This window comes from Electrophorus electricus, chromosome 4 (genome assembly GCF_041902795.1).
Source record: "Electrophorus electricus isolate QZ-2024a chromosome 4, ASM4190279v1, whole genome shotgun sequence".
NCBI classification, from domain to species: domain Eukaryota; kingdom Metazoa; phylum Chordata; class Actinopteri; order Gymnotiformes; family Gymnotidae; genus Electrophorus; species Electrophorus electricus.
Window position 1 is genome coordinate 17,891,011 of NC_137500.1, and position 26,490 is coordinate 17,917,500.

Here is a 26,490-nt window from a genome sequence, read left to right on the forward strand (position 1 = left end):
TAATAAAAAAAAAAAGAAAAAGGGGAGAGGCTTGGTTAACCTGAGGAAGGCACACCAAGAAGAAATAACTCACAAACAGATCTACATGATTAGGAATTGTTTTTATTTGTTTTAACTTGAGCACAAGACAGGGGTAAAAAGTCATGGTTGTACTGTAAAACCACGACACATAAAATTATCAGGTGTTATGAACGAAGAAATTTCAGATGCTCAAGGCATCAGAGGCATCTTCCCATACCTTGTTGCCCTCACATCAGTCATGATTAAGTGCTTTGAAAAGCTACTGCCAGCCTCCATGGACCCACTGCAGTTTACATACCACCATAACTGCTCCACTTATGACGCAATTGCACATCTGCTCCACACCACACTGACCCACCTGGACAAAGGGAGGGGTAATTATGTTGAAATGCTGTTTGTTGACTACAGTTCAGCATTTAACACTATCATCCCCTCCCTACTCACTACTAAGTTGGAGGATCTAGGACTGCATACATCCCTGTGCGACTGGATCTCCAACTTCCTAACAGACAGACCACAATCAGTACGGGTGGGAAACTGTGTCTCATCCACCCTCACCCTCAGCACATGAGCTCCTCAGGGTTGTGTCCTAAGCATCCTGCTCTACTCACTGTACACCTATGACTGCACAGCCACTTCCAGCTCCACCGTCATTGCCAAGTTTGCTAACGATACCGTCGTCATGGGCCTGATCTCAGACAATGATGAGAGGGCCTACCTGGAGGAGATTAAACACCTGGAAAACTGGTGCCAGGAAAATAATCTCCTTCTAAATGTCAGAAAGACAAAGGAGCTGATTGTGGATTGCAGTAAGAAGCAGGAGCGGCACTACCAACCTGTGAGGATCAGTGGAACCACTGAGTAGATAGTTACAGGTACCTTGGAGTTCACTTCTCGCAGGACCTGCCCTGGTCCCACCACACCAACTCCCTGGCAAAGAAGGCTCGTCAGCGTCTTTACCACCTCAGACACCTAAGAGATTTCAGACTGCCCTCCAAGCTACTGCGGAACTTCTATACCTGCACTATCGAGAGTATCCTCATGGGGAACATCACAGTCTGGTTTGGGAACAGCACCAAGTAGGACAGACAAGCACTTCAAAGGGTGGTGCGTTCAGCAGAGCGCATCACTCATATGGAACTTCCTGACCTGCAGACCATCTATTACAAGCGGTGCCAGACCAAGGCCAGGAGGATTGTGAAGGACCCCACCCGTCCCAACAATAGGCTCTTCTCTCTGTTGATGTCAGGGAAGCGCTTTTGCTCCCTGAAGACCAATACAGAGAGACTGAAGAGGAGCTTCTTCCCACAGGCCATTCGGGCGCTGAATCAGGGAAACCGATAAACTGTGGGGACCACCACCACCATGTGCCTGTAAATCTGTATCCCTCTGAATCCCGCTGTGACAGCATTTACTCTACAATAGTCCATGCATTTACATTTTACATAAAGTGCCAGTGTGTGTGGTAATAATGCTTATTAATGCCTGATGTATGAGCATTTTTACAATATATAACTTTGGTAGATGTGAAGCAGGATGTTATAGCTATCAGAAAAAAACAAGAGTAGCAATGGCATAGCAATTGTATTAGTCAGATATTTATGAGGATGAGGAAAAAAACTGCTCCTGTGTCTGGTAGTTTTAGTATATAAAGTTTTGCAGAGCCTGCCGCTGGGGAAGAGTTGAAAAAGGTTGGGTCTAGAGTGTGAGAAATCTGTAATGATTTTCCCTGCTTGTTTACTGGTTCTTGAAGAGTACAACACCTAGAGAGAGGACATGGAAGCACAGATGATTTTTTTCTGCTGTTTTTACTCTTTGCTGCAACCTGTTCTTATCCTATTTAATGGCTGCACCAAACTAGACTGTGATGGATGTACACAGGTTGAATTCAATGACTGCAATGTAGAACTGGCTCAAGAGCACTTGTGGTAGACTGTAGTTCCTCAGTTGTTAGAGGAAGTATATCCTCTGCTGCACCTTTGAGAATGGAGTTAATATTGGTCTCTTAGGAAGAAACAGGATGTAGTTGTCTTAGGAAATGGTAGTTCCCAGAAACTTGAAGGTCTCCACAGTTGACAAGGAGCTGCTGACATGCAGCCCTCTGGAACCACCACACACTACATGTCCCAGAATACTCTGGGGAGCTCATCAGCCCCAGAGTATTCATTCAGTTCACCTGTGCTCCATTATGTCACCTATTTATACTCTTCTCTCGCCACTTCCTGATGGCAAAGTATTGCCTCTGTTTCCTAGACCAAACTGAGCATTGTACATTTGCCTGTTTATCCATGTATTGACCTGTTTCTGTATCTAGTTCTTTTATGAGTATTGATTGGCCCTGTCACACCTGTTTGCCCCAGTCCTATTGCTTTTGCTATTTTCTGTACTCTGATTTAGATTTGCCCTTTTGGATGTGTTTGCCCCTTTAACTGATTTTCTGGATTTGAGCCTGGACAGTTTGTGATATAAATAAATTGTTTGCTTTTTGTCATCTGTGAGCATCTGTCCTGTCTTGCTGCATGAAAGCTGCTGGATATTATGAGGGGGAACAATGCTGAGGGGTGTCTCCTAAAGTCCAGTATAAGTTCTACTGTCTAGAGTGTGTTCAGCTCCAAAATGTTCTGACTGCACCAGTCATTCAGTCTCCTATTGATATGCAGACTCATGTTGATTGAGTTTGATGACCTTAGTGTCATCTGCAATTTCATTAGTTTAACAGCTTCATAGAGATGCAGTCATTGGTGTAGAGAAAGAAGAGTAGTAGGGAGAGGACACATCCCTGGGGAGTTCCAGTGCTGACTATATACTGGAAGTGTATATACACCTGCTGTTTTCTGTCTGTCAGGAAGATGGTGATACACTGACAGATAGCAGTGAGATTTCCATAGAGTTGGAGGAGGTTTCTGGAATTAATGTGTTGAATCCTGAGCTGAAGTCTACAGACAAGATCCTTGCATATGTCCCTGGGTAGTCAAGGTGTTGCAGTCAACATGGGACTGCACTAAATGCTGCGTTATCCACTGACCTGTTTGCCTGGTAGGTAAACTGCAGGGGGGGGTCCAGCACATGACATGTGATGGACCTCAGGTAGTCCCAGATTTTTAAAAGCCTTCATGACCACAGATGTCAGAGCAACAGGCTTGTAGTCATTCAGACATGTGATGGAGGGGTTTTTTGTGGAACAGGATGATGGTGGAGCATTTGAAGCAGGAGGGGACTCCACATAACTCCAAGGATCTGTTGAGTATTTGTGTGAAGGTTGGAGCCAGTTGGGCATCACAGGCTTTAAGACAACATTTACATTTATAGCTGACGCTTTTATCCAAAGTGACTTACAATCCAAACAACTAAAGGTTAAAGGCCTTGCTCAGGAGCCCAAAAGTGGCAACTTGGCAATGGTGGGGCTTGAACTAGCAACCTTCCAATTACAAGTCAAGTACTTTAATCAAAGAGCCACAACTGCCCAAGACAAGCGGGGGATGCACCATTTGGACCTATTGTTTTCCTGGTTTTCTATCCATGGAAAAGCTGGGACACATCCTCTTCACATATCTTGAGTACAGTCTGAATATCAGAGGGGATGGCAGGGGGATTGTCAGAGGTGTGATGTGGCTGTTGACGTTGGACTGGAGTGTGTGAGGGCTGTGAATTTGTCCCTCTCACACCTGCAATAAAAGACATTCAGATTGTCAGCCAGTTCTTTGTTTGCCTCAGCAGGGTGGTCTTCTGTAATCTGTGATGCCTTACGGGCATTTTTGCACTGATGCAGGGTTGTTTCCTGTAAACCTGATTTTCAGTTTTTCAGTATAGCTTCTTTTATCCACTCTGATTTCCTTTGTCAGCAAGTTCCTGGCCTGCTTGTACAGGCTGTAGATATCTTCCTTGGCCTGATTAAGTTGTCTTATTCTGGCTGTGAACCATGACTGTATGTTTTATGTTCAATAGGTCTTGGTTGACACGTCTTCACAAGCTGATGTATGCTTTCACATTGTCAGTCAGTTTGTGCAGATTGCCAAGTACAGCTTCAAAATCACTCCAATGGGTACAATCAAAACAATTGTCACTGTTCCCCTCCTCTGGCATTGTGGTTCCAACAGCAACTAGGCATGTGCTCCTTTGTTTTGTTTTTCTTCCTGGTTCTGGCCTTTGTCATTTGTGTTCCCACCCTTCATGGATCCTATACTCCTCTGGCTGACAATGGACACTACAATAGTAAGTAATACAATTATTAGATGAGGTGTAATTAAACAAATAGTTAAAATGGAAAAAAAGGTTTCTGAACTGAACAGTTCTTTGCAATTTGCAGTATGTTCAATATTTTGTAAGTGCCTGTCTATCTGTCTAATTTCGCCCTACTCTCCAAAAACCGTATGATATTACAAACACACACCATCACTCTTTATCGCTCTGTTGGTGTTCAAAAGCAGCCATTGCATTAGGATGGTTGTACGGTTGATACAGTGCGCGAGTTCATTTGCCGTCTCTTTAATATGACGACATGCGCGGAAGGATAGGATGTTTCGGGATAGTACACGACAAAGCAGAGTGAGCATAGAGCTATCAAGCCGAGGAAATCGCTGCGGAAAGAAGTTGAGGTCGAGTAATTTGCAATCGACAGTTCGCTTATATAAATGCACAATATTATAGGGATTTGCTAGAGGTAACTTTGACAGTTAAACTCGGAAGAGGCTGGCATTTCAACAAGAGATATAAAAATGTCGTCTCCAAGTCCAGGTAAAAGGCGAATGGATACCGACGTGGTGAAACTGTATCCTTTGGAACATAAACAGAAATATACATTTTATCAGTAATACTAGCTGCAGTCAGAAAGTCGTTTTAAGTTTGCAGACTGTGTTCCTGACTTAGAATAATACCTGCCGTGTGCAATAGTAGATGGTCAAGTATTTAACTATCAACAAATGTAAATGGATATTTTTTGTTGGTGGAAGTACTGTCAATAACTATCGCACCATATTGCTAGCTAGCTAACTAGCTATCCAAGTCGCCTAGCTAGCTAGCTGGCTGAATTGCTCGATAGGTCGGAGTATCACTTTATGCAGGCGAAATTTGCATTATGCGACATGAAGTTTATGTTTAGCTTATTATGTTGGGGCATGAAAGACTATCCAATGTTGACCTAACAAAGTTGTTATACCTGAGTAATTCTTAAGTCCTTATGAAGGGCTCCTTTGACTAGCTAGCTAGCCATCTTAATATTACAGCTACAGTAGCTAGCTAGCTGTTACCTGTTTGCTGTATCATGGACATCATTCACTAGTTTAAGTTCAAGTGCGGTTTATTCGTCACATACATAGTCATACACAGTATAACGCGCAGTTTAGAGCCCCTTATGTGCTGCTCTGTTCAAAAACAGCTCTTATGGTTATGACCAGTGAGGTCTATTTTGATATCCTGGATAATGCATTACATCTTGCTAAGAGAGTTTAGCTTGCTAACTGGATGTCCAAGATAATGCAAAAACAACTGGGCCCCATTTTCAGCATGATGTCGATTTAAATAGCCATATTGTACCGAACTAGTTCTTAATACAAAACAAACTAGTTAGCTAACTAGTAGAAGACACGAAACACTGATTCGCGCGATTATGGTGAACTCCAGTTAGCTCGCTAGCTAACTAGCTACCTCATAGCTGCACATCAGAGGTTCGATGTGACAATTTAATAAATTACCACAGTCGACTGGATTTAAAAAATATATTTGTCTCGATAAACATTTGCCAATATGGTTAGCGTCAGGTGGCTAGCTAACGTTAGGTAGCTACGCAATAATTTGTTACAAATGCCTTGAGGGTCCATTTTGTTTTTCGTCTAGCGTTGCAGTCTGAATTTGTTGTTGAAAGATGTACGTTTAATTTACGTGATCGTCTTGCCCATAATGAACATATTTGGTAACTTCCACAAACTGCGGTACAGCGAAATAACTTTGCTGTGGGGTTGTCTTTGTTATAATAATGTAAATAATGTATTTCTACCTTTACGGCGTGAACTGTAGCTAACATAGATGTCTCTATGCTGGATAGCTTGCTTAGCTGGCTGGCCAAAAATGATGTGGAGGTTCAGTTCCGTTTTGTCAAAGGTAACCTAGTTAACCTAACTAGTTAGCTAGTATGACGACGGTGGTTGCGAGTTTTCGTTAATGTTTAGACACTTTTATATCGAGAATTATAGCCAATGTACAACTTATTGTGATTAATTTTTTTAAATTACACCATTTTCCTACAAGCTTTCACGCCAGACGACAACGTTTTAATGTATAAATATCAATGACGTCGTTTTCTGTCATATTGTTTTAAATTGAAAACAAATCATGGCAAACGTTCTAAACACAAATGTAATGCTTAAGAATTTCTTGAAGGTACACAGGACTGAGACTCGATAGACTAGCTATTGTTTTTGTCTGTGGTACAAGAAGTCAGTCTGATTGGACAGCCTGTTACTATCCGGAAGCTGTAGGAGGTTGGGAATAGAAGTTGAGGGTGGCTCAAGTACTGCTTATAAAAGTGGAAGACGAGTTCATATCGAGGACTAAATTGGTAAATAATACGTTTTAATAACTACCTGATTAAATGCATCTTATTTTGACATTCCTTGAACAACTATTACAAACAGTACTAATAAAACCCATTTTGGCAACATTCGTATTATTTTATTAATTGTATATTGTAGCCCATTTTCTCAAATAATATCAGACTTAATATCCCAGTAGCAATTATTCCAATCAGAACTTTTCACAAATGTCAGAAAGAATTTGACACTGATTGGCTACCCCCCCCCCCCCCCCCCCCCCACCACCACCACCACCACTACACACACTTTATCTCTATATTTAAGTATTTGCTGCTGCTGAATGGGGTAAATTGATGGGTTTAGCTTTATTGAACAGTCAGTTTAATATTATGACTGCCGATGGATGATAGGATGATACGAACTTAAAGAACTTGTCTTTTGGAAAACTGCAGTAGGAAATTTTATTTTTGGCCTGGGTCTCTACCCCATGCAAATCATTTTTTTTTTCTTGCAGACTTTCTTAATCCCTTGCTATATTTTTTCCCGTCATTTCTGCCTGTACTTACTTACAGGGTATCTTATGTATTTTTGCTGGTTCTCATTCTGACTGAATTTTGACAGGTAGCTTGCATTCTAGGCTATCTGTTCAGATTTGTCTAGTGGTAGAAGATATTTCACTACAAGATTAAGAGCTTTTTGCAGTAAATGAGTTTCCCTTGCTTTTGTATTCTATTTTGTTTATTTCCCTTTTAGTATTTGTCTTTACTTGAAGTCTAATTGTTGGGACAGAGGGACATGACTTGTAAAATAGCTACTGTCCCAGTTTTATCAGGCCATTTGGTTGTCATGCTGAGTGCAAATAGTAATTGGAGCCTAGTCATCTTACATGGCACCTTTCTGGAGATGGTAAGATGCAGATCTATGTGCCACGTTGTGGCCTTTTGATGCTAACTTGCTTAAAGATTGATTTGCAGTATTTGACAGCTTTGAGCCAGTGAACCATAGACTACGTCTCTTTGCTACTGATTGATGTTTGTGACGGCCTGTTATTCTGAAAATGTTCTATGCAGTAGATCAGCATTTACAATGAGGCTAGCAGTCCTTTGGTGGATAAATCCGGTGAAGGTTAACGAAAACTGTAACATCAGGTACTCTACATTGAAAATCCCAGTGCTTCAATTACCATGGGAACCACAGCTGCCACATCTTGTTTAGCTCTTCTTTCAGCCCTTGGTATTTCATGTTCCTTGCTGCTGATGTTGCATTCACTTGGATTGCCACATCTATCACTATAGCCCTCTACTGCTTTTTGTACATCACTGCTAGGTCCAGTTGGTTACAATCATGTGTGTATGTATCTGGAAGTCCCCCAGGAGCTTAGCCTGGTCATTACCACCTTGGAACTTCAAGCCTGTACTCAGCACAGATTTTTCTGTATACAGTGCCAGCCACTTGGTTATGGCGTTCATATACACTGTACCAGCTAGCATACTGTGTCCTGCTGTTACATGCTGGATTGTCTCGGGGGCATCATTGCACAGCCTGCATCTGTGGTCCTGCCTGATGTATTAAATTCCAGACTCTCCTGATTTCATTTTTAATGTTTGTTCTTGTGTTGCCATGATTAGTGCATCTGTGCTGTCTTTTAATCCAGCCCTTTGCAGCCATTGGTAGGACCTTTCCATGTCAGCCCTTCCGCTGTTTGCCGGTGGTACGTACCATTTAGGGGTTTGTCCTACTTTGATGGTTCCTGCTCCTCCTCATTCCCATCTTCTGCTGTCTGAGGTACTCACTAAGCACCTCTTCACTCGGGGCCATCTTCCTGCCGTACTCCCGGCTCTTGGATGTTTGATCCTGATTGTGGCACAGATGCTCCCAATCCTTCAACCCCCTTTTCCTGCTTAGTGTATAATAGTGTCAGCGTGCTGGATTTGGGATGAAACCCTCCATTTCCTTGTTTTTTTAGTTTTTGAGTTTCCTTTTCTTGATATCAGTTGCTTCTATGTCTTCCTTTGGCCAGGTAATTATACCATCTGGATATCTGATAACTGATAGAGCGTAGGTCTTGATAGCCCAGAAGTTGTTCTTCCCATTCAGCTAACTCCAAATGCTTTGTTGATATTTCGGTCTGGCTGCTTTCCTTATGGCCTCCCGATTTCCATTTGCCCGAGGGATTCAGACTTACTTGTAGATGTCCTCAATATCTGATATGTTACCTTCTGGTAGTATGATCCTCTTAGTGCTTCCCTCTCCTTGTAACTATCCAACCACACTTATCTAGTCCGAATGATATTCTGACACTACATTACAGTTGTTGCTGTGTGTCCCGTCAACACTTGTGCTCTATCAGTTGTCATCAGAAATACACAAGGTTTTGAGAGAAACAGGATGTTTTAGCCAGAGGTCCTTCATTACCTGTGCAAGCAAATTGCTTCTAAGAGGAGGACTCAGTTTATATTTGATAAAGTAGATGTTTAAATCATAACATTCATTCCATGGGTTCTAAAATTCTAAGAGTGTAGATCAGTTCTTCCTAATTTCATTGTTGCCATAGCAATAACTGACAGTGCAAACAGATGTCATTATTGCAGTGTCCATTAGTGTTAAAATGTCTTGCCACTGGACACAACATATCCTTAATTCTGATGGCCTGATGCTTAACAAACTGATCAGCAAGTCTTCTCTTGGTTTCTCCAATGTAAAGATGATCATCTCTTGCAAGTAATACAGCAGACAACTCCTGCAGTAATGCATGAGTAGGGATGATGACAATTGATCCTTTTGCGCCAATTATTTTAGTGGCTGTGTTGCTAAATTTACATGTAGCACATCTAGAGTGGATGTAGGCTGCAGAATCATAGTTATTATCTGAATGGTCATTTATCTCACTCTTGATGAGCATCTCTTTGATTTAAATAAATAAATGAATAAAATCTTATCCATAGGAGAGCAGTGGAGGATCCTTAAAAATGGATGTAGTCTCTGTATCATCATGGTGTACTGAAGTGTTTAAGTATAATAGCCACTGTTTTATTTGTAGGATGATAAATAATCACCAAAGGAATTCTTGTTTGAACAGTAAATTGTTTAAAAGTCAGTGTGTCCACTCTGAACAGGTAAAACAGGAAAAATGCATAATTTATGACTTCTTTAGGAAACCCACAGTTCTGAAAATATTCATGCAATTCATGTGGAAACGTCTTCGGAGATGTATATAAAAACAACCAAACAATATTTGGTTAAAAGTGTCCCACACTAAACTCAACAAACCATGTCTCCTTGTGTGAACTTGGCACAGTAATGCTGGAACCAGAAGGTTGCCAAAAAAGTTTGAAGCATTGTGATCCATGACTCCAGAGAACACTGCCGTACTGTACAGAACTTTTTGACTTGCTCCAGAATCCAGTGGTGGTGTGATTTACACCATTCCAGCTGATGCCTGTCATTGGGTATAGTGAGCTTATCTTGAGTACAGCTTCTCATCAATAAAAACCCATTTCATGAAACTCCCATTGCACAGTTATGATGTTCATGTGGCTTCCAAAGACAGTATTAACTCAGTAAGGGGCTTAACAGAATACACAATTTTTGCATTCTATGCACTTCAGCACTTTTATTTAGCACTTTAGTCTGTGGATATTGCATGTCATATAGGTATTGCATGGCTATTATTTCATATTACCTATTAGCAATAGGTGTGGGTGAAGGACCTCACCTCAGTAATTAGGAGGGTTGGTTATATATTTTTGATGATGGTGTCTGCTGGAACATTCTTTTCTTGCCATCTTACAGTACTTACTGAACTATTGTTTGCATTCTAAAGCATTTAAAAGCTTGTACAGCTAAACATGAGTAGTATAAGGGTTATTACAGTGAATTTCAGTACAATGATATTTGAACAGAATTTATAAAATAAAAACAATATTGCTAGCAAAGCCTAAATCTAAGCCTTTAAACCCTATGTGCACCTCCAGTTTTAAGACAATTTTTGAACAATTTGTACTTGTTCACTTTAACACTGTTTATCTGAAATCCAAGATAATTGCCAGTATGTTACAATGCGGTAGATATCTTGGGTTGAAAAATACTGAAATATTCCTTTAATGTGGCATGGTAAAAGAAGGGCCTGCTATTTTGTCCAGTATTATTCACACTTGATGCATCATGTTAATTCCTTGATTAATAAGAATACAATCAGAATCATAAGTTATTCAGTATGTGTATTAAGTATGCATTAATGCAGCCCAGATTGATTTTTGTTTTTCAAAACTCTTATGAGTAGGAAATAATAATGTTTATAATAATATAATAATAATAATAATTGTTTCCAATTACATTCACATTCTTTCCTTTATTTACGCTTATAATTGAAAAGGAGTTGCCACTCATTCAGCATGTTCTTATCATACAAATGCATAATAGGCATCTTGTGGAAAAATATTTTAAAAATGATCAAGGTGGAGCATTTGCTTTTAATCTGTCATGCCTGTTAGATTATCTGTGAAAAATATAAAATGATGAGATGATTAATTTGTCTTATGCTTCACCTGGTTTTTGGCCTGCTCTATAAAAATTTAAAACATATGCCATATTTTTTCTAGTATTGTAAAATAATTCAGAATAAAGTTTCTGTTGTTAACCCTTTCCTGGTACATCCCAATTACGCTTAAGTTGTTTTAAGAACTTCAATCTACATTTTTGACATTGGAAAATTATTTTTTACCTTTTTGAAGCATTTTGAAGTCTACCTCTCATTAATATTACAGAATGTTATTGCGTTTGTATGTGTTGCCAATGCTCTTAGCAGAAAAGTGATCATGCAGATTCAAGCACTCACTTTTGGTTTATCTTGAATTGTCCTTATTTATTTTTGAGTGTTGACCGAAATATTTTTGAACTGACCTTAACTTTTTCCATTCAGCATTGAGAGTAAACATGAAGTCACAATTTTGAGTGGGCTTAATGAATTCGTAGTGAAGTTTTATGGACCACAAGGAAGTAAGTTTGAATTTTAATTGTACCGTAATTATATGTTTCAATAAACTATGACTATTTACACATTGGTACATTTGTCTTAGGCTTACACAATGTATAGTCTATAGATTTGTATTTTAAGTTTGTAGACTATACAGGATATATATCTTAGCTCCTTATAAATTCAAACAAAAGTGTTATGCTGATAGTGCAATGTCTAAATGGTTTAATACTGGTTAACACATTTTGCTAAACTTCCATGTAGGGGAGGTGTATATCTGTGGAATATAAGCCACAATTTTGATTTCTTTTAAAATTGGTGCTAATGGTTTTCCCTTTCTTTTGGGGTTAATTTTCAGACATGCAGAAGATTGTACTTTATAGTTAGCCTAAATGATTTGTTATAGGGAAGAAGCATGTCATTTTGATTGCATTTTTAAGAATACAAAAAATGGTGTTTGCTTTCAGTAATGTCAATTCCATGGGTATGCAAGAACAGGTAATATGTGAGATGTAAGATGCAAGTTGTTTATTTCCTTCTTGTGCCATCTTCATATATCTGACAGATGATGTAATGATTCTTCTTTGAGACCTCTTCACATTGCATTCATGGTTATGCACTAGAAAATGTAGCATACAGTTGCATTATGGATGTTTGATAGTGAACTATGTAGAGTGTCAAATTTCTTTGAGACAAAATTGCTGATATTGATGCAAATATAATTGATATCATTTCTGTAACATGGAATTATTTTGTGTATAGCTTGACAAATGACAAATCCTTCTTGGTTGTTTGCTTGACCATAATAATTTTAAATCTTGATCATTTGATCAATTTTTTTTAAAGTCAGGGCAGGGAATTTGACAGGCACTATATGAGAAGTGTAAAGTTGGTCAGTTTCAAAATCATGAGCACATCCTTCAGTTAGAGACTGGGCATTTGTGCAAAGTTTGGTGAATCTAGCTCTATAGCTGTAGTTGTGAAAGGATTCCAAATTAATAATTTGATTCTAATAATAATAATAATTAAAGAGAAGTTCATTAAATAATTTGGTTGAATTTGCAAGCCAGGTAAGCAATCTTTCTTTGCCTTTCATATAGTAATGAGGATAACGGGTTGAAGGACATATATAGATGTGGTTAGAGATGGGTAGTAATGCTCTACATTTTTTCCGTTAAGTAATCTGCTTAAGTAACCTTTTGAACAAATTGTACTTTTAAGAGTTGCGTTAAAAGGGTACTTTTTATACTCCTCGAGTACATTTACAAGGTCATCAGAATGTATATTTATTCTGTTGTCAACGTTTGCTTGCATAGCTGATGAAGGACTTCTGTCTGAAAAGTTTGTACTTTACTACAATTTTGAATAACCTTCTCTTCATTCATATATATATATATATATATATATATCACACACACACTATTTTGCCAAAGGTATTCATTCATCCCTCCAAATCATTAAATTCAGGTGTTCCAATCACTTCCATGGCCACATGTGTATAAAACCAAGCACCTAGGCATACAGACTGCTTGTAGAAACATTTGTGAAAGAATGGGTCTCTCTCAGGAGCACAGTGAATTCGTGTGGTACCGTGATAGGATGCCGCCTGTGCAACACGTCTTCAGGAAATTTCCTCGCTACTAAACATGCCACAGTCAACTGTCCGTGGTATTATAACAAAGTGGAAGCAATTGGGAACAACAGCAACTCAGCCATAAAGTGGTAGGCCATGTAAAATGACAGCAGGGTCAGCGGATGCTGAGGTGCATAGTGTGCAGAGGCCACCAACTTTCTGAAGAGTCGATCATTACAGACCTCCAAACTTCATGTGGCCTTCAGATTAGCTCAAGAGCAGTGCGTAGAGAGCTGAAATGGGTTTCCATGGCACAGCAGATGCATCCAAGAACAATGCAGAGCATCGGATACAGTGGTGTAAAGTACGCTGCCACTGGACTCTAGAGCAGTGGAGATGTGTTCTCTGGAATGGTGAATTGCACTTCTCCGTCTGGCAATCCGATGGATGAGTCTGGGTTTGGCGGTTGCCAGGAGAACGGTACGTGTCTGACTGCATTGTTCCAAGTGTAAAGTTTAGTGGAGGGAGGATTATGGTGTGGGGATGTTTTTTTCAGGAGATGGGCTCAGACCCTTAGTTCCAGTGAAAGGAACTGTTAATGCTTCAGCATACCAATAGATTTTGGACATTTTCATGCTCCCAACTTTGTGGGAACAGTTTGGGGATGGCCACTTCCTGTTCCCTTATGACTGTGCCCCAGTGCACAAAGCAAAGTCCAAGGATAAAGACATGGATGAGCGAGTTTGGTGTGGAATAACTTGACTGGCCTCTACAGAGTCCTGACCTAAACCCGAAAGAACACCTTTGGGGTGTATTAGAGCGGAGACTGTGAGCCAGGCCTTCCCGTCCAACATCAGTGTCTGACTTCACAAATACGCTTGTGGAATAATGGGGGGGGGGGGGGTGTGTGTGTGTGTGTGTGTGTGTGTGTGTGTGTGTGTGTGTGTGTGTGTGTGTGTGTGTGTGTGTGTGTGTGTGTGTTTTTTTTATATATATATATATATATATATATATATATATATATATATATATATATATATATATATAATGAGTTCAGATGAAGTAACTTACAACTTGAGTAGCCTTTTTACTTAAGTAATAATTTCAATTACTACTTTTACTTATAATTGAGTTCTTACTGTTTTAAAGTTACTTTTACTTGAGTACAGTTTTTGGCTACTCTATCTACCTCTGGATCTGGGTTTGTTCAGGTTGGGTGCCAGTTGGCTTTCAGAAGTCAAAGTTGAGTGACAATTACTGGATGGTCAGTGTAATTGTGGTTGAGGTTTTTTTTTGTTCTTGTTTTTTGTTTTTCTTAAGTTGTGACATCCGTAAAGTTGGCATTTTACTGTGGGATAGTTTTGATTGGGAGTGTTTGGCTGCAGCGGTGATTGTGGTCAAGATAAACTTGGATAACACTGGATAACTTGGCAGTTGGCTGTGAAACGTATTAGTAAAGCAGATTCATTCTGTTGTCAAGCAGTATTTTTGCTTTAAGGACATTTATCTGTCCAGATAATGGATTGAAAGACATGTGGTGACCGTCGTCAGCCAGAGGAAGATGCCCCCCCCCCCCGAATCTTGGTTCCTCTCAAGGTTTCTTCTTTATGCTCTAGGAAGTTTGGACTTGGGCTTAGACTTGGACATTTGTAAAGCTGCTTTGTGACAATGTTTGATTTAGTTGGTGGGGGTTTTTGTTTTAGAGAGGAATTTAAGCATGGTGGTTGTTGAAGTTGAGCCTATGTTTGTCGGGGTAGTTGTGGTTGAGTGGCATTTGGCTGTGCAGTAGTTGTGATTTAGATGCAATTGACATTGGGCTAATAAAAGCTGAGGAGGATTTGTTGAGGGTCTTCTAGCAATGGGCTAAGGAGTGGTATTTGTAACTGAGTACCATTTGGCTGTGGAGGATATTTGTGTTGATAACGTGGATTTTTGAATTTCACATATTTATTTTGGGACATAATTTGAATATCATGCTAAATATTATACTTTGATTTACTCTTAAAAATCCATCAGTAAAATTTGTGGATTTATATGTGAAGATGGAGGGATGGAAGAAAGAACAGAAGGGTTATGATGGGCTTACACTGTGATTTCAGTGGTCTTATAAGACTGTTACATGTTAGTGTACAAGATGATGACAGTAACATCTTGGCAGAATTGTGTGATGTGTGGTTTTATAGTCAGACTTTGATAGAATTTTTAACAATATATGTGTGATTATAGGAAATGATGACTCCATTCACTATATGTCATCAGTACATGTTTGGACTCCAGCAGCACATTTGGTTGCGAAAACAAAAACAAGACCATGGCCAGTATTTGTAGTTGTCCCATGAGTTTTATGTAAACCAATGATGTCCTCTGCTTGGTGGGTTTTAGTCTGGCCTTGTAGGAGTGCCCACACTGCCATATTTCTAAAGTTCATCTTTGATCACAGAGACACTAAATCGGCCACCAGAGATTGTCATATTGTGCATCCTTTGATCCTGATTCATGACCAAAGATATTCATATGTGACGCGGGATTTGGTGTGCTACAGCAAAATCCTGGCTGATTGTCATATTGTGAACCAAGCGTGGGGGAGAGACGGGTACCATTGGTGCTTAACCAAACTTTGAGCTGACTTGCTAATGCCCACTGACTGTATAGCTATTAGTATGGAGTGCAAATATATACTTTATGATTTACATAATGTTTGATGACTCAGAATTCACACTTGCCCTCAAAACTCAAGGATTAATATCATACGGACTCTCTTCAAAGATGCAAGGATAAAAAAAAAAACAAAAAAACAAAAAAAAAAAAAACATGAACCAGGCCCAACAGATAAGGGGCATTTGAAGTTAGCTATAGAGTTTATATATCAAAATTGAAAACTAGATTGTAAACTCACTGATTATCAAGATCAGCCAGTCTCTGACAGCATGGATGGCTGAAAAAATGGATAGAAGGTGGAATATACAGTGCCGTTAATATGAAGTACAATTTGCTGCTTGGGATCAACTGTTTTATACTTATGCCAAGTTTAACGGAAGTTTATTTAAAATATAGGGAGTGATGAAAAAATAGGTTTCTATGGGAGGTGGACAGCATAATGAATGGAAAGAAAGAAGAATTAAACACAGGAGTGCCATAAGTATGAACTACAGTTTGATGTAAACTTGAGTGTTTGGGGTCATCTGTTGAATCTTGCTAACAGGTTTTGTGCATATATGTGGAAACTATAAGGATTATTCAGATCAATTTATTTCTATACTAGGAAGGAGGGTTTTAAAACCTGAGCAAACAACAGTTTAGTTAGGTTAGTCTTAGAACTACCTAGGTTGGTATCCTATCTTGTAACATATAGGAATGAAAAGGATTTGAATATTAAACAGGGATGATGGAGGAGGGATAAAATACTTATTGCTGTTAAACTTAATATTTGAGCTTGAAATCTGAATAAAAAATTAGAGCAGTTTGAAAAATATGCCCCATATATGACTATGGAGAAGAAAGCACTGGATAGCTCGATGAGAGGGCGGGATGTAAGTAAGAGGTTGCACTAAGGCTAAAGATTTGGTGGGTCCAAAACTTAAAAACTAGGTGAGAGCATGTGAAAAGTTCACAAGGAAAAATAATAACTAAAGTCATTTTGCTTCCCAAAACCCACTCTAACATTGAAGTAACATTGAAATGATCACCATTTTTAGCTGATTATCAATTTATCTGTTAGTATGACATGCAGATATGTACTTTATACAGTAAACTGATTTGAGCGAAGAAGGAAAGGATAAAATAAGCACCAACCATATGAAATGTAGTTTCATTCCGTTTTTATGGCAGATTTGATACCCATATCTTGAAAATTCACGGAGTTAAAAAGATTAGTGGCTGTCTATGGGAGAATCGAGAGATGAATAAAATGCCTCAAATATCAAATAAATAAACAGTACCTCCCAATCACATCTATATCGCTTTCAACCTTCTATTTGTCCTTCAGTACCTACTACAACTTGTAGATTGTAAAATTCATACATCCAAAACAACCAGACCTCCAAAGTAGGATTTTCCTGAATCTCAACCACCGAATAGACATTAGCAGTTCTACAAGTTTTCCATACATTATTACCCCTAAACTCAAAGTACTACCTACAGACAAGTACTTCTAAAACACAGCTACCTCCAAAGCAAATGCTGCTCAAACACAACCATGATTTTGCAGCACAGTGGTGTGGTGGTAAGTATATATGCCTGTCAGCGCTTGGGTGTTAGGTTTGTGTCCCTATTTGGGTGGTTTCCATGTCTGCATGGATTTCCTCCAGGCCTTCGAATTGCCTCCCGCTCTGTTATACCCTCTCCAATTCCTGCAACTGCTGTGGTTTCTGGTTGAGAGCTGGCTGCCACTTCTCATTGGTGTGTTGACTGGATGTAAACATATTTTGCAGTGTTGCTTGTAAAGTGTCCTTTGGTACTGAGAAAGGTGTAATGTAAGTGGAACTTTGTATCATATCAAATGCCCCTCAACCACAACTACACCACATCAATCAAATGCCAACTGCACCTACCTCCCACAACTTGCCTCTTGATGACAAATTACACTCAGTCATAACTAACCCCGGCATCAAATGCCCTTCAAACACAAACCACAAATAAACTGTACCCCGACTTACACAGAAAGCAGTCTGAGGTTCATTTTCACACTTGGCCCCGTCCTATCCACCAACTGGCAAACTAGCTAGGAGGGTGTGGTGCGCATTTTAAACCAAGCAGCGTCTTTTTGTGTGGCTACACATGCTGTGACACAGGACAGCTGAATGTAAGTGAAGGAAAGGGCCAACTCATCAATAAGCATGAGCACAGAGGCTAGTGTTTGCTGTGGTTGACAGGGGGAAGCATAATGCAATCCCTCCTTCCCAGAAAGCAGTACCAGTTTTGCTCCCTTGGACTCCTAGCCATAGATGACAATCTGACATTTAACAGGGGAACCTTTTTATGGTCACTTTCTGCTAAGAAGAAACAGCTGTGGTATTTCAGTTTCACACATTAGAGATCAAAGGAGGAGATAATTGACATATTGATAGGGTTTGTCCCTAACAAAAGAAGCACTTTGATACAAAGTATTGGAGAGCTCTTAGAAAACACAGCACGAAATTCACCATAGCCCTGAGGCATTACGGTCCAGGTCCTGCACCAACTTTGAAAAATTAGTGCAAAACAAGATTGTTAATTGAGATTGACAGGTATGCTGTTAGGTAGGCCTAATCAAGAACCCCAAACCGCTGATAGTGTGAAGGTAAAAGAGGTTAGGATAGAAGGTTGTTTAGGTGCAGTTGGTGGGTGATAAATAGCATCATTAAATATTCTAAAATCTTTAAATCTCTATTATTCTCTACTCCATTGAGGGGAAGCATGCAACTGTCACATAGGCTCCAATGCTTCCAATTGCCTTTCTTTTTATTGCTGAAATTTCTGAAAATTTGAATATCGCATTTGGTTTTACAGAAAGATCATTGTGCCTCTTTTTTTTCTAAACAGTTCTCAGTTCTTCTAAACAGCCTATTAGGATGTTAGGCCTGACAGGTTTCCTCTTTCCGCTCAGGTTTTTTGAACTCTGACATTTACCAACCAAAATATGCACAGCATACTTTTTTTCAGTGTTTTCAGTGAATTTAGTGTTTACATTCCAAGGCACAGTACTACACATGGCAATTTTTGATTAAAGGAATAATGTTTTATATCTACTCGTTAGTGGTATCACACCTACAGCTACAGTATTACGCCAGTGGTTATTTGATAATGTAGTTACAGCAGTAGCTGTGGTTAAAGGATCAACTTCCACAAGTCTGATAATTTAACGTTTCTTTATGAATCCACTTTTATATTAATTTGAGTAACAAAAGAGAACTGGTACAGGTGAACGCTGAATACTCAGAGAATATGAAGTGTGAGGAACACTGCAGAAACATTTCGCTATCCATAATTTAATTAAGAGTAAAAAAACATAAAATGGAACTAATGGCCCAAAAGTTGCATTGACACATTAGTGGTGCAGACGTTTTTCTAAAAAGCTTTATTTCAGTCTTGAAATAACGTCCTGTGGAAGTTTTTGAGAAGTAATGTTTACATGTTTCTGTAACTACTGAAACAAAAATTTGATCATAGTAAATTATCCTAAACACTGACAATTTCTGGAGGAAATGGAACAGTCAGTGGAATTGTGGTAGTGTTTCTAGATTTGTCACCCATCCTGTGCTTTCAACTGAACCAGTACCCCAGAATATGGGTGAAAGGATTTGGTCCATGAAGTATTTATTTTTCTGTTTAGGTATCTGGCAGGATGTTGTATCATGTGAAATAAAATCAATTTACGTAATTTTCATTTCTTTGTTCAAATGAGTAGAAACTATAAGACTTCAATGTGTATTTAGCTTTGTACAGCATATTCCAGTCATAAGACAGTGAAAGTTCTTGGAGTAAGCACATATAGAATAAGTTCTTATCACAAATCTTAAGACTACTTTTATTAGCATTTTTTTCTTCTCTTGTTGTAGCACCATATGAAGGGGGTGTATGGAAAGTACGAGTAGATCTTCCAGACAAATACCCATTTAAATCTCCATCTATAGGTACAGTATCACACTGTGTTCACCAGAGACCATCTGACATACTGCTAATTTGTAGATTTTTACACTGTATGAACTAAAGGGTAGAATTAAATCTCTTAAATTCCTGCTTCACTCCTTTCTTTGTTTGTGTTGCAGGGTTCATGAATAAGATCTTTCATCCAAACATCGATGAAGCGTAAGTTTGACTTTGAGTTTAGTTCAATAAATGGGTATGTGCTTTGTGAAGTCTGCTGGCGACACAACATTTGCAACTCTGTCTTTTAAGTTTATCTTCATAAAACCAACCAATTTTTTATTGACATGATGCATTCAGGAATCCTTATGTAAACATACTATGTGTTTATGGCAATAAGGAACATTTGTTTTCATATTCATTTAAAATGTGCATATTGGATGTGCTAGGGACACTAACACTTTATATTTTATAAAATTAGCTTTTACTCCATAATCACAAACAGATTGTTTCTTGATTTAATCTCTTGATTTGCGTTTTCTGGTGATGTTTGAGGTGATCAAGTACAGCCATAGATGTTTCATAAACTGGGTGAATGCAAGCTGCTGAGTATGTCCCAAGTTAATATCTAGCATCCCACAAAGCTGTAATGTTGTTTGATTATTGTAAGAAATATTACTCATGCGTGTGTGATTATAATGTGAGTGGTTCAGGCTGCTCTGCTCCCAAGTAGACAACTAGTCTAAATATAAGCCAGGCATGGTGACACTGTACTGTGCATGCTTATTGCCTGAGAAGCTAAGGCTTGGAAGAATTTGGTAAATGATGAATAACTTAATCATGAATGAATCAAGTATTTAAAATTTTTAAGGAAAAACTTGAATATGAAGTAAAACCTCTTAAGGTGGAACGTAAATTGTTGTTGTTGTTGTTATTAAGAGTGAGTGATTTATACCAAAAAAGTGTCCTAACTGTGTTCTGTAATCTTGTCGATTACAACTGTAAATGTGTCATAATGTTGTGAACTATCCAGTTTTCATAGTATCAAATGACAACTGGCTTGTGAAATAATTATCATTCATAGTTTTTCTTTTAATAAAGTATGGTTAGTTTTGTTTCATTCACTGATGTTGGTCATAGTTTTATCAAATTATAGATAGTACAGAACTACACTGTATTCTGTTCAATATTACTCCGTGTGCTATTGAGCATCTATAATGCCCTTTGGCTTGTTTGTTTCTAAAGCTGTCTCTTTGCATTTTATAGGTGAAAAATAAAATAACATACTAGATCTTGATTTCTATTATTTGTAATATTATTTATTATAAATTTATTTGTAAATTTCCTATTTAAAAAAACTATTTTTAATAACTAGGTGGCAAAAAATAAAAAACTTGTAGTCCAAAAATATCAGTACTGACATGCACAAAGATATTAGTTCAATAGCTCCTTGAACTTGAATTTTCAAGTAAGTGTGACACAATATGTTGCCTAGCTGGTAAGATGTATTTTTGTATTCTATGTTATGCAATATAAACTGTTTGTCCCCACTGCAGATCTGGGACTGTGTGTTTAGATGTGATAAATCAGACATGGACTGCTCTTTATGGTATGTATGTATTTTTTTATATATATATATATATATATATATTGTTTGTGTGTGTGTGTGTGTGAGAGAGTGATGTAGACTACTACTTTGTGGAGTTATACGGCATGGCAGATTTGGTGATACTTCCATTCTAGGAATGAAACTCAAATGATTTCCCCATTTTAGTACAGATTAACAAAACCAACCATAAAATCTTATTTAAATTTAGCAGTTTAATTTTAGCCCCAAAATGTGGGAGATGGTCATTCTGTATTAGGGATTTTTCATCAAATTTCATTATATATCAGTTATATAAGGTTTTTAATCTTAATGCATGGTCTTTTACTCTCGGGCAGTAGGGAAGAGTACCATTTTGTAGAAAGTAGTATAGTGGGCTACACTCATCAATCTACATTTTGGTTTTAGCTGGCAGAGGCAATATATCAGGCAGATAACAATAATGCATACACAATCAAAACATGAAAAGGAAGCAGAAGACAAAACTCAGAGAAAGGGTCTGAAAACAAAACAGAATAAAATGAGGCTAGGAACAGCATTGAGCAAAGATTGCATTGAAGGTAGTGTCAAGATGTTGGAAAGACAAGTAGTATAAAATATACTGGCTAACAGTAATGTTCATCTAAAACAGATGAAAATGTAAATAATACAAAAAGCACCTTTTATTTTGGGGGTTTATAATGTGTATTTGGATGCTGAAGATTCATTTTCAGTCATGCTCTGCATTTCCTCATTCACCAGGGTCTTCTCAAATAAAGTAAACAATTTTGAGCAAATACATGAAATTGCACAGGAGCTAAACAGTATTTTCCCACTAGGTGTCCTAGACATGTCCAAAGTACCCAAAAACGTGGGAAATTATGAATTTTTCCAGCAGTGAATGGAAACATCCACCGATTTGCAATGTAGCTAGTCCATGCTAGAAACCACTGAACCATCTCTCAACTTCCAGCTCATAACTTCACCCAGACAACTCCACATAGACCTCAGCTAAAATAAGCCTCTTCGTTTTCATAATGCCCAATAGTATTGGTGATCAAATCATTCTTAAAACTATGGCTATGTCAGTTTCATAAAACAGCGTCACAGGCATGTACTGCACTCTATCGATTACAGTGCGCAAGTGATGGTCTGACTAAATGGGTAAACAAATAAGGCAAGTGATGTTTTCATCTAAGCATCCTCTTTTGTGGAAACAGCTGCCAATCATGCTGATTGCGCCTGGAAAATATTTGTGAAGTAATATGATAGCCCCCCCCCCCCCCCCCAAACACCTTGGTACTCAATAGGTGTGAACGAGCATCACTCAAAGAAAATAGCTCTTTATGGCCCAACAGCAAGCATGGAATCTAAGAAAGGGGGGTGTTATCTTTCTATTCAGGAACACTGCTACGTGAGTAATTTGCATTTTGTGGTAACTAAAGGCTTGCATATTTTGTATTAGGTTATGAAGGAAAGGAACATGTGTTTTTGTACCAAGACTTAAGCAAGCAAATAAGGAGCTTTACTGACATTCTGTATACTATTTGAACATGTCACACAGTTGCTTTGATGGTAATTTTAATTTTCTATGATGATAAAATCTGAAGTTATCTTATAGCAGAAGCATGTTTTAAAAGACCATTTAAACGGACAGACATGATTTGTTGTGGAAATGAACCCCAAAAAAACCACGGTGTATTCAGCGTGGGATTTCTGGTGAAAGGTTGCACGTAGCCGACTGAAAATCGGTAAGCAGGTAAATTACAATTGATTAGGACTAATATGTTGATAGATGGACTGTATTTTAAGAATATTTGATGCTATCAACTGATTTATTTGATCATGCCAGATTGGTCCTACCCACGGGCCTGTTAGAGGGAGCGGGTCCAGTAGCAGGTTAACAGTCTACTTACAGATTGTTTACTTTACTGGGCACAGAATTGAGCTCTTGTAATTCTCATTTGGTCTTCTGACCAAAACCTTATTTAACAAGCTGGAAGATGAAAAGGAACTGTTTGCAAATGGAGACCAGGTACTTTGAGGGATCTGAAGATGTTCTCAGATCCTTGTTACTTTGCAAATGGAGGGTACACAGTACTAAATTAGGGCCACTATAATTGTAACATTTTCCTGTAGTTATATTCATGTATTAGGCAGAACCCCCATTCAGCTTTGACATTAACATTTCACTGTCACCTTTCACCTTTATTTATGTGTATCTGCTTTTCCTTTACACTTTACAGATCTCACCAATATTTTTGAATCGTTCCTGCCACAGCTACTGGCATATCCCAACCCCATCGACCCCCTGAATGGGGATGCTGCAGCCATGTATTTGCACCGACCAGAGGAGTACAAGCAGAAAATCAAAGGCAAGTATAAACTTAACTGCAGAGAGCTCAGGTTCCACAACCATGGTTAAAAATGCACTATATTAGCTTCAAATGTCTTGGTTATATATGTCAAATCATGGCAATAAGAATGGCTGTCTATTATTTAACATCTCATATCTTGCACCCAAACACTAATTTTTAAAAGGTTTTACCTGTGTAGGTTGTACTTGCCATACTTGCAGATGGTACCACCTAGTGGCTGCATGTGCAATGAACAGCAATCAACATAGGGCTAAGCCTTGTGGAACACCAAATTTAGCTTTAGTGAGATGCTTGCTTGCAAAAAGGTACCATCATTCATTCACTTAAGAACCAAATTGAATGCACAAATTGAGAGTGCAAGGGTTAAGTCTTATAATAAAAGCGCCTAATAAGTCTAATAATAAAATATAATGTGATGATGTAGCTTGTACAGATACTTTGTTGGTTGGGAACCTTTTTAGATTCATGATGAGAAAATGGAAATGGGTTATTTAAAACCTGAATACTTGCTTTCTTAATTTTGCTTCGGTCTACATGCTGAGGTCTACATACTTTTTATCTACATGACTTTTTACAAATGAGTACAAGGCCTGGTTGGGTGGAGCTTCAGTTTAAATTTTATCACTCTGTGTATAGAAATTTACAGAATCATAAAATGATTATCAGGGTTCTGCAGTGCGAGTAAAATGATCACATTTGCTCATTATTTAAAAAAAATCTTTTTTAGAAGCATACATGCACAACAAGAGATTTTGACCTGAGTATGTTACTGTTTTACCAAGTATTCATTAACCGGGACTACAAATGTGTTCAGCAATGCATGGAACTTCAGCAATGCAAAAAATCAACAATGCAACTATTTTGACAGGACATGAAAAGAAAATGAGCCTGCATTGTGCATTTCGCAGTGCACATGTCAAGTAACATCTAATAATATAAATAAAATGTATTATTAATAATAATAATAATAATAATAATAATAATAATGTGCCTTTCAGGATACTGAAGGACACTTTACAATAGCAAATAGAAACATCATGATAAGAATTATAAGAAAGAATAACAGGGTAAAACATAAGAATAATAAAATGACAACACAGTAGGTAAATGAAAATAAAATTAGAGAGTAAGACATGGTAAAAATTATAGTAATGATTAGAAGAATAAAAACACAACTATGATTAAAATAAAGCAGTGAAGCAGTAGAAATAAAAGGATTTTCAGTTCCGGAAAGGCAGTCTGAAAAAGTTTTTAAATACTTTTTGAAGGTGGATAGTGATGATTAGAGGTGGAGGTGCAAGGGGATGGAGTTCCATAGCTTTGGGCCTGCAACGGTAAAAGCTCTATCACCATACGTGCGTAGTTTGGCAGGAGGAACAGGGAGTAAATGAGCATGGGCAGACTGGAATTGGAATTCCATGAGGAATTGTGTCTGGAAAACAGAGTAGAGAGGTAATCAGTAGCCAGACCATGTAAAGATTTAAAAACCAAGAGTAAGATTTTATATTGTATGCAATAATGGACTGGGAGCCAGTGTTTTTAATTTATTTTTTTTTAGATGAAACCTGGGGGGGGGGGTGGGGGGGTTGTTATGTGCCTGCATGAGCTGGTGTGCGTGAGACTTTTGCTGCTGAATTCTGCACATTTTGGAGCTACTTGAGAAGACTAGGAGGGAGCGCAACCAGAACTGAGCTGCAGTAATCCAGTCTAGATGTAATAAAAGCATGAATTTAGAGTTTCAGCTACAGAATCAGGGAGTGAGGGATGCAGTCTGGTAATATTTTTAAGGTGGAAGAAGGCAATTTTGTTGATGTTATTAATTTAGGTGATGTTATTAACTGAACCCTGGGGTACACCATGAGTGAGAGCAGAAGTATCTGACCTGAAGGTTCCAAGAGTGACGAATTGTTGCCTGTTGGTGAGATATGACCTAAACCAAGCTATTGCTGTGTTAGTGACACCACTCCGGGACTCTAACCTATGCAACAATGTGTGATGAAAGACTATATTGAACACCGCAGTAAGATCTAGGAGGACAAGGATGTTCACTAGACCAGCATCAGCTACCAACAGCAAATCATTCATTACCCTTACCAAAGCAGTTTCAGTGCTGTGATTTACTCTTAAACCAGACTGAAACTGCATAAAAAGGTTGTTAGAGGTAAGATGATCCTTGAGTTGCGCCGATACTACACGTTCCAGTATCTTACTCAGGAAAGGAATGTTTCATATAGGATAGTAATTGTGAAGATAATGGTGGTCAAGGCCTGACGTCTTCAGGACTGAGGTAATGGCAGCTACTTTTAAGTTGAGAGGAACATGAACTGAGCTATGTGAGGCATTGATGATCGAGGTGATGAGTGGACAAATTGAAAGCTGGCAAGCTTTAATCGGCAGGGTAGGCAGAGGGTCTACAATACAAGTAGTTGCTTTAGAGCCTATGATAAGCCTGGTGATAACTCTCATTAACCTGGTGAAAAGAGGAAAGGTGGTTAACAACAGGAGGGCAGGACAGAGTGAAATCTAAGGCCAACAGAAGTGAGAATTTTAATAAATGTTGCTGACCACCTTATTGAAGAAAGTAAATTAAAAAAAAAAAAAGTAATTACAGAGGGTGATTATAGGGGTTAAAGGGAAACTGCAAGCAGGCTTCAGCAACTTATTAATTCTGGAAAAGAGGGCTCTTGGATTACTGCAGAGGTTGGTAATTGTGGTGGAGTGGAACTCAGCTTTGGCCTTATGCAGGGCATTTTTATAGCAGAGAATGTGTTCCTTATAAGCAACTGCATGAACTGTCAATTTAGTTTTCTTACTTAGGCACTCCAGTTGATGGCCTCTTGCTTTCAATAAGTTCAGAGCTAAACCAC

General features: G+C 38.4%; 1 protein-coding gene across 4 annotated transcripts in view; it reads left to right on the forward strand.

The window, feature by feature from the left end:
* The first annotated feature begins 4,469 nt into the window (after positions 1 to 4,469).
* Positions 4,470 to 26,490, forward strand: part of ube2h (ubiquitin-conjugating enzyme E2H (UBC8 homolog, yeast)) — a 39,557-nt gene continuing 17,536 nt past the window's right edge. The window contains exons 1-6 of one of the 4 annotated variants that reach the window (XM_081712775.1): positions 4,470 to 4,789; positions 11,470 to 11,546; positions 19,633 to 19,707; positions 19,843 to 19,882; positions 21,217 to 21,269; positions 23,492 to 23,620. In XM_081712775.1, the coding sequence (XP_081568901.1) occupies positions 4,737 to 4,789; positions 11,470 to 11,546; positions 19,633 to 19,707; positions 19,843 to 19,882; positions 21,217 to 21,269; positions 23,492 to 23,620 (427 nt within the window). In that variant the 5' untranslated portion in view covers positions 4,470 to 4,736. Of the gene's footprint in view, positions 4,790 to 6,476; positions 6,575 to 11,469; positions 11,547 to 19,632; positions 19,708 to 19,842; positions 19,883 to 21,216; positions 21,270 to 23,491; positions 23,621 to 26,490 lie in introns of those variants that run through there. The other 3 variants (XM_035520695.2, XM_035520700.2, XM_081712776.1) reach the window with 3 other exon arrangements.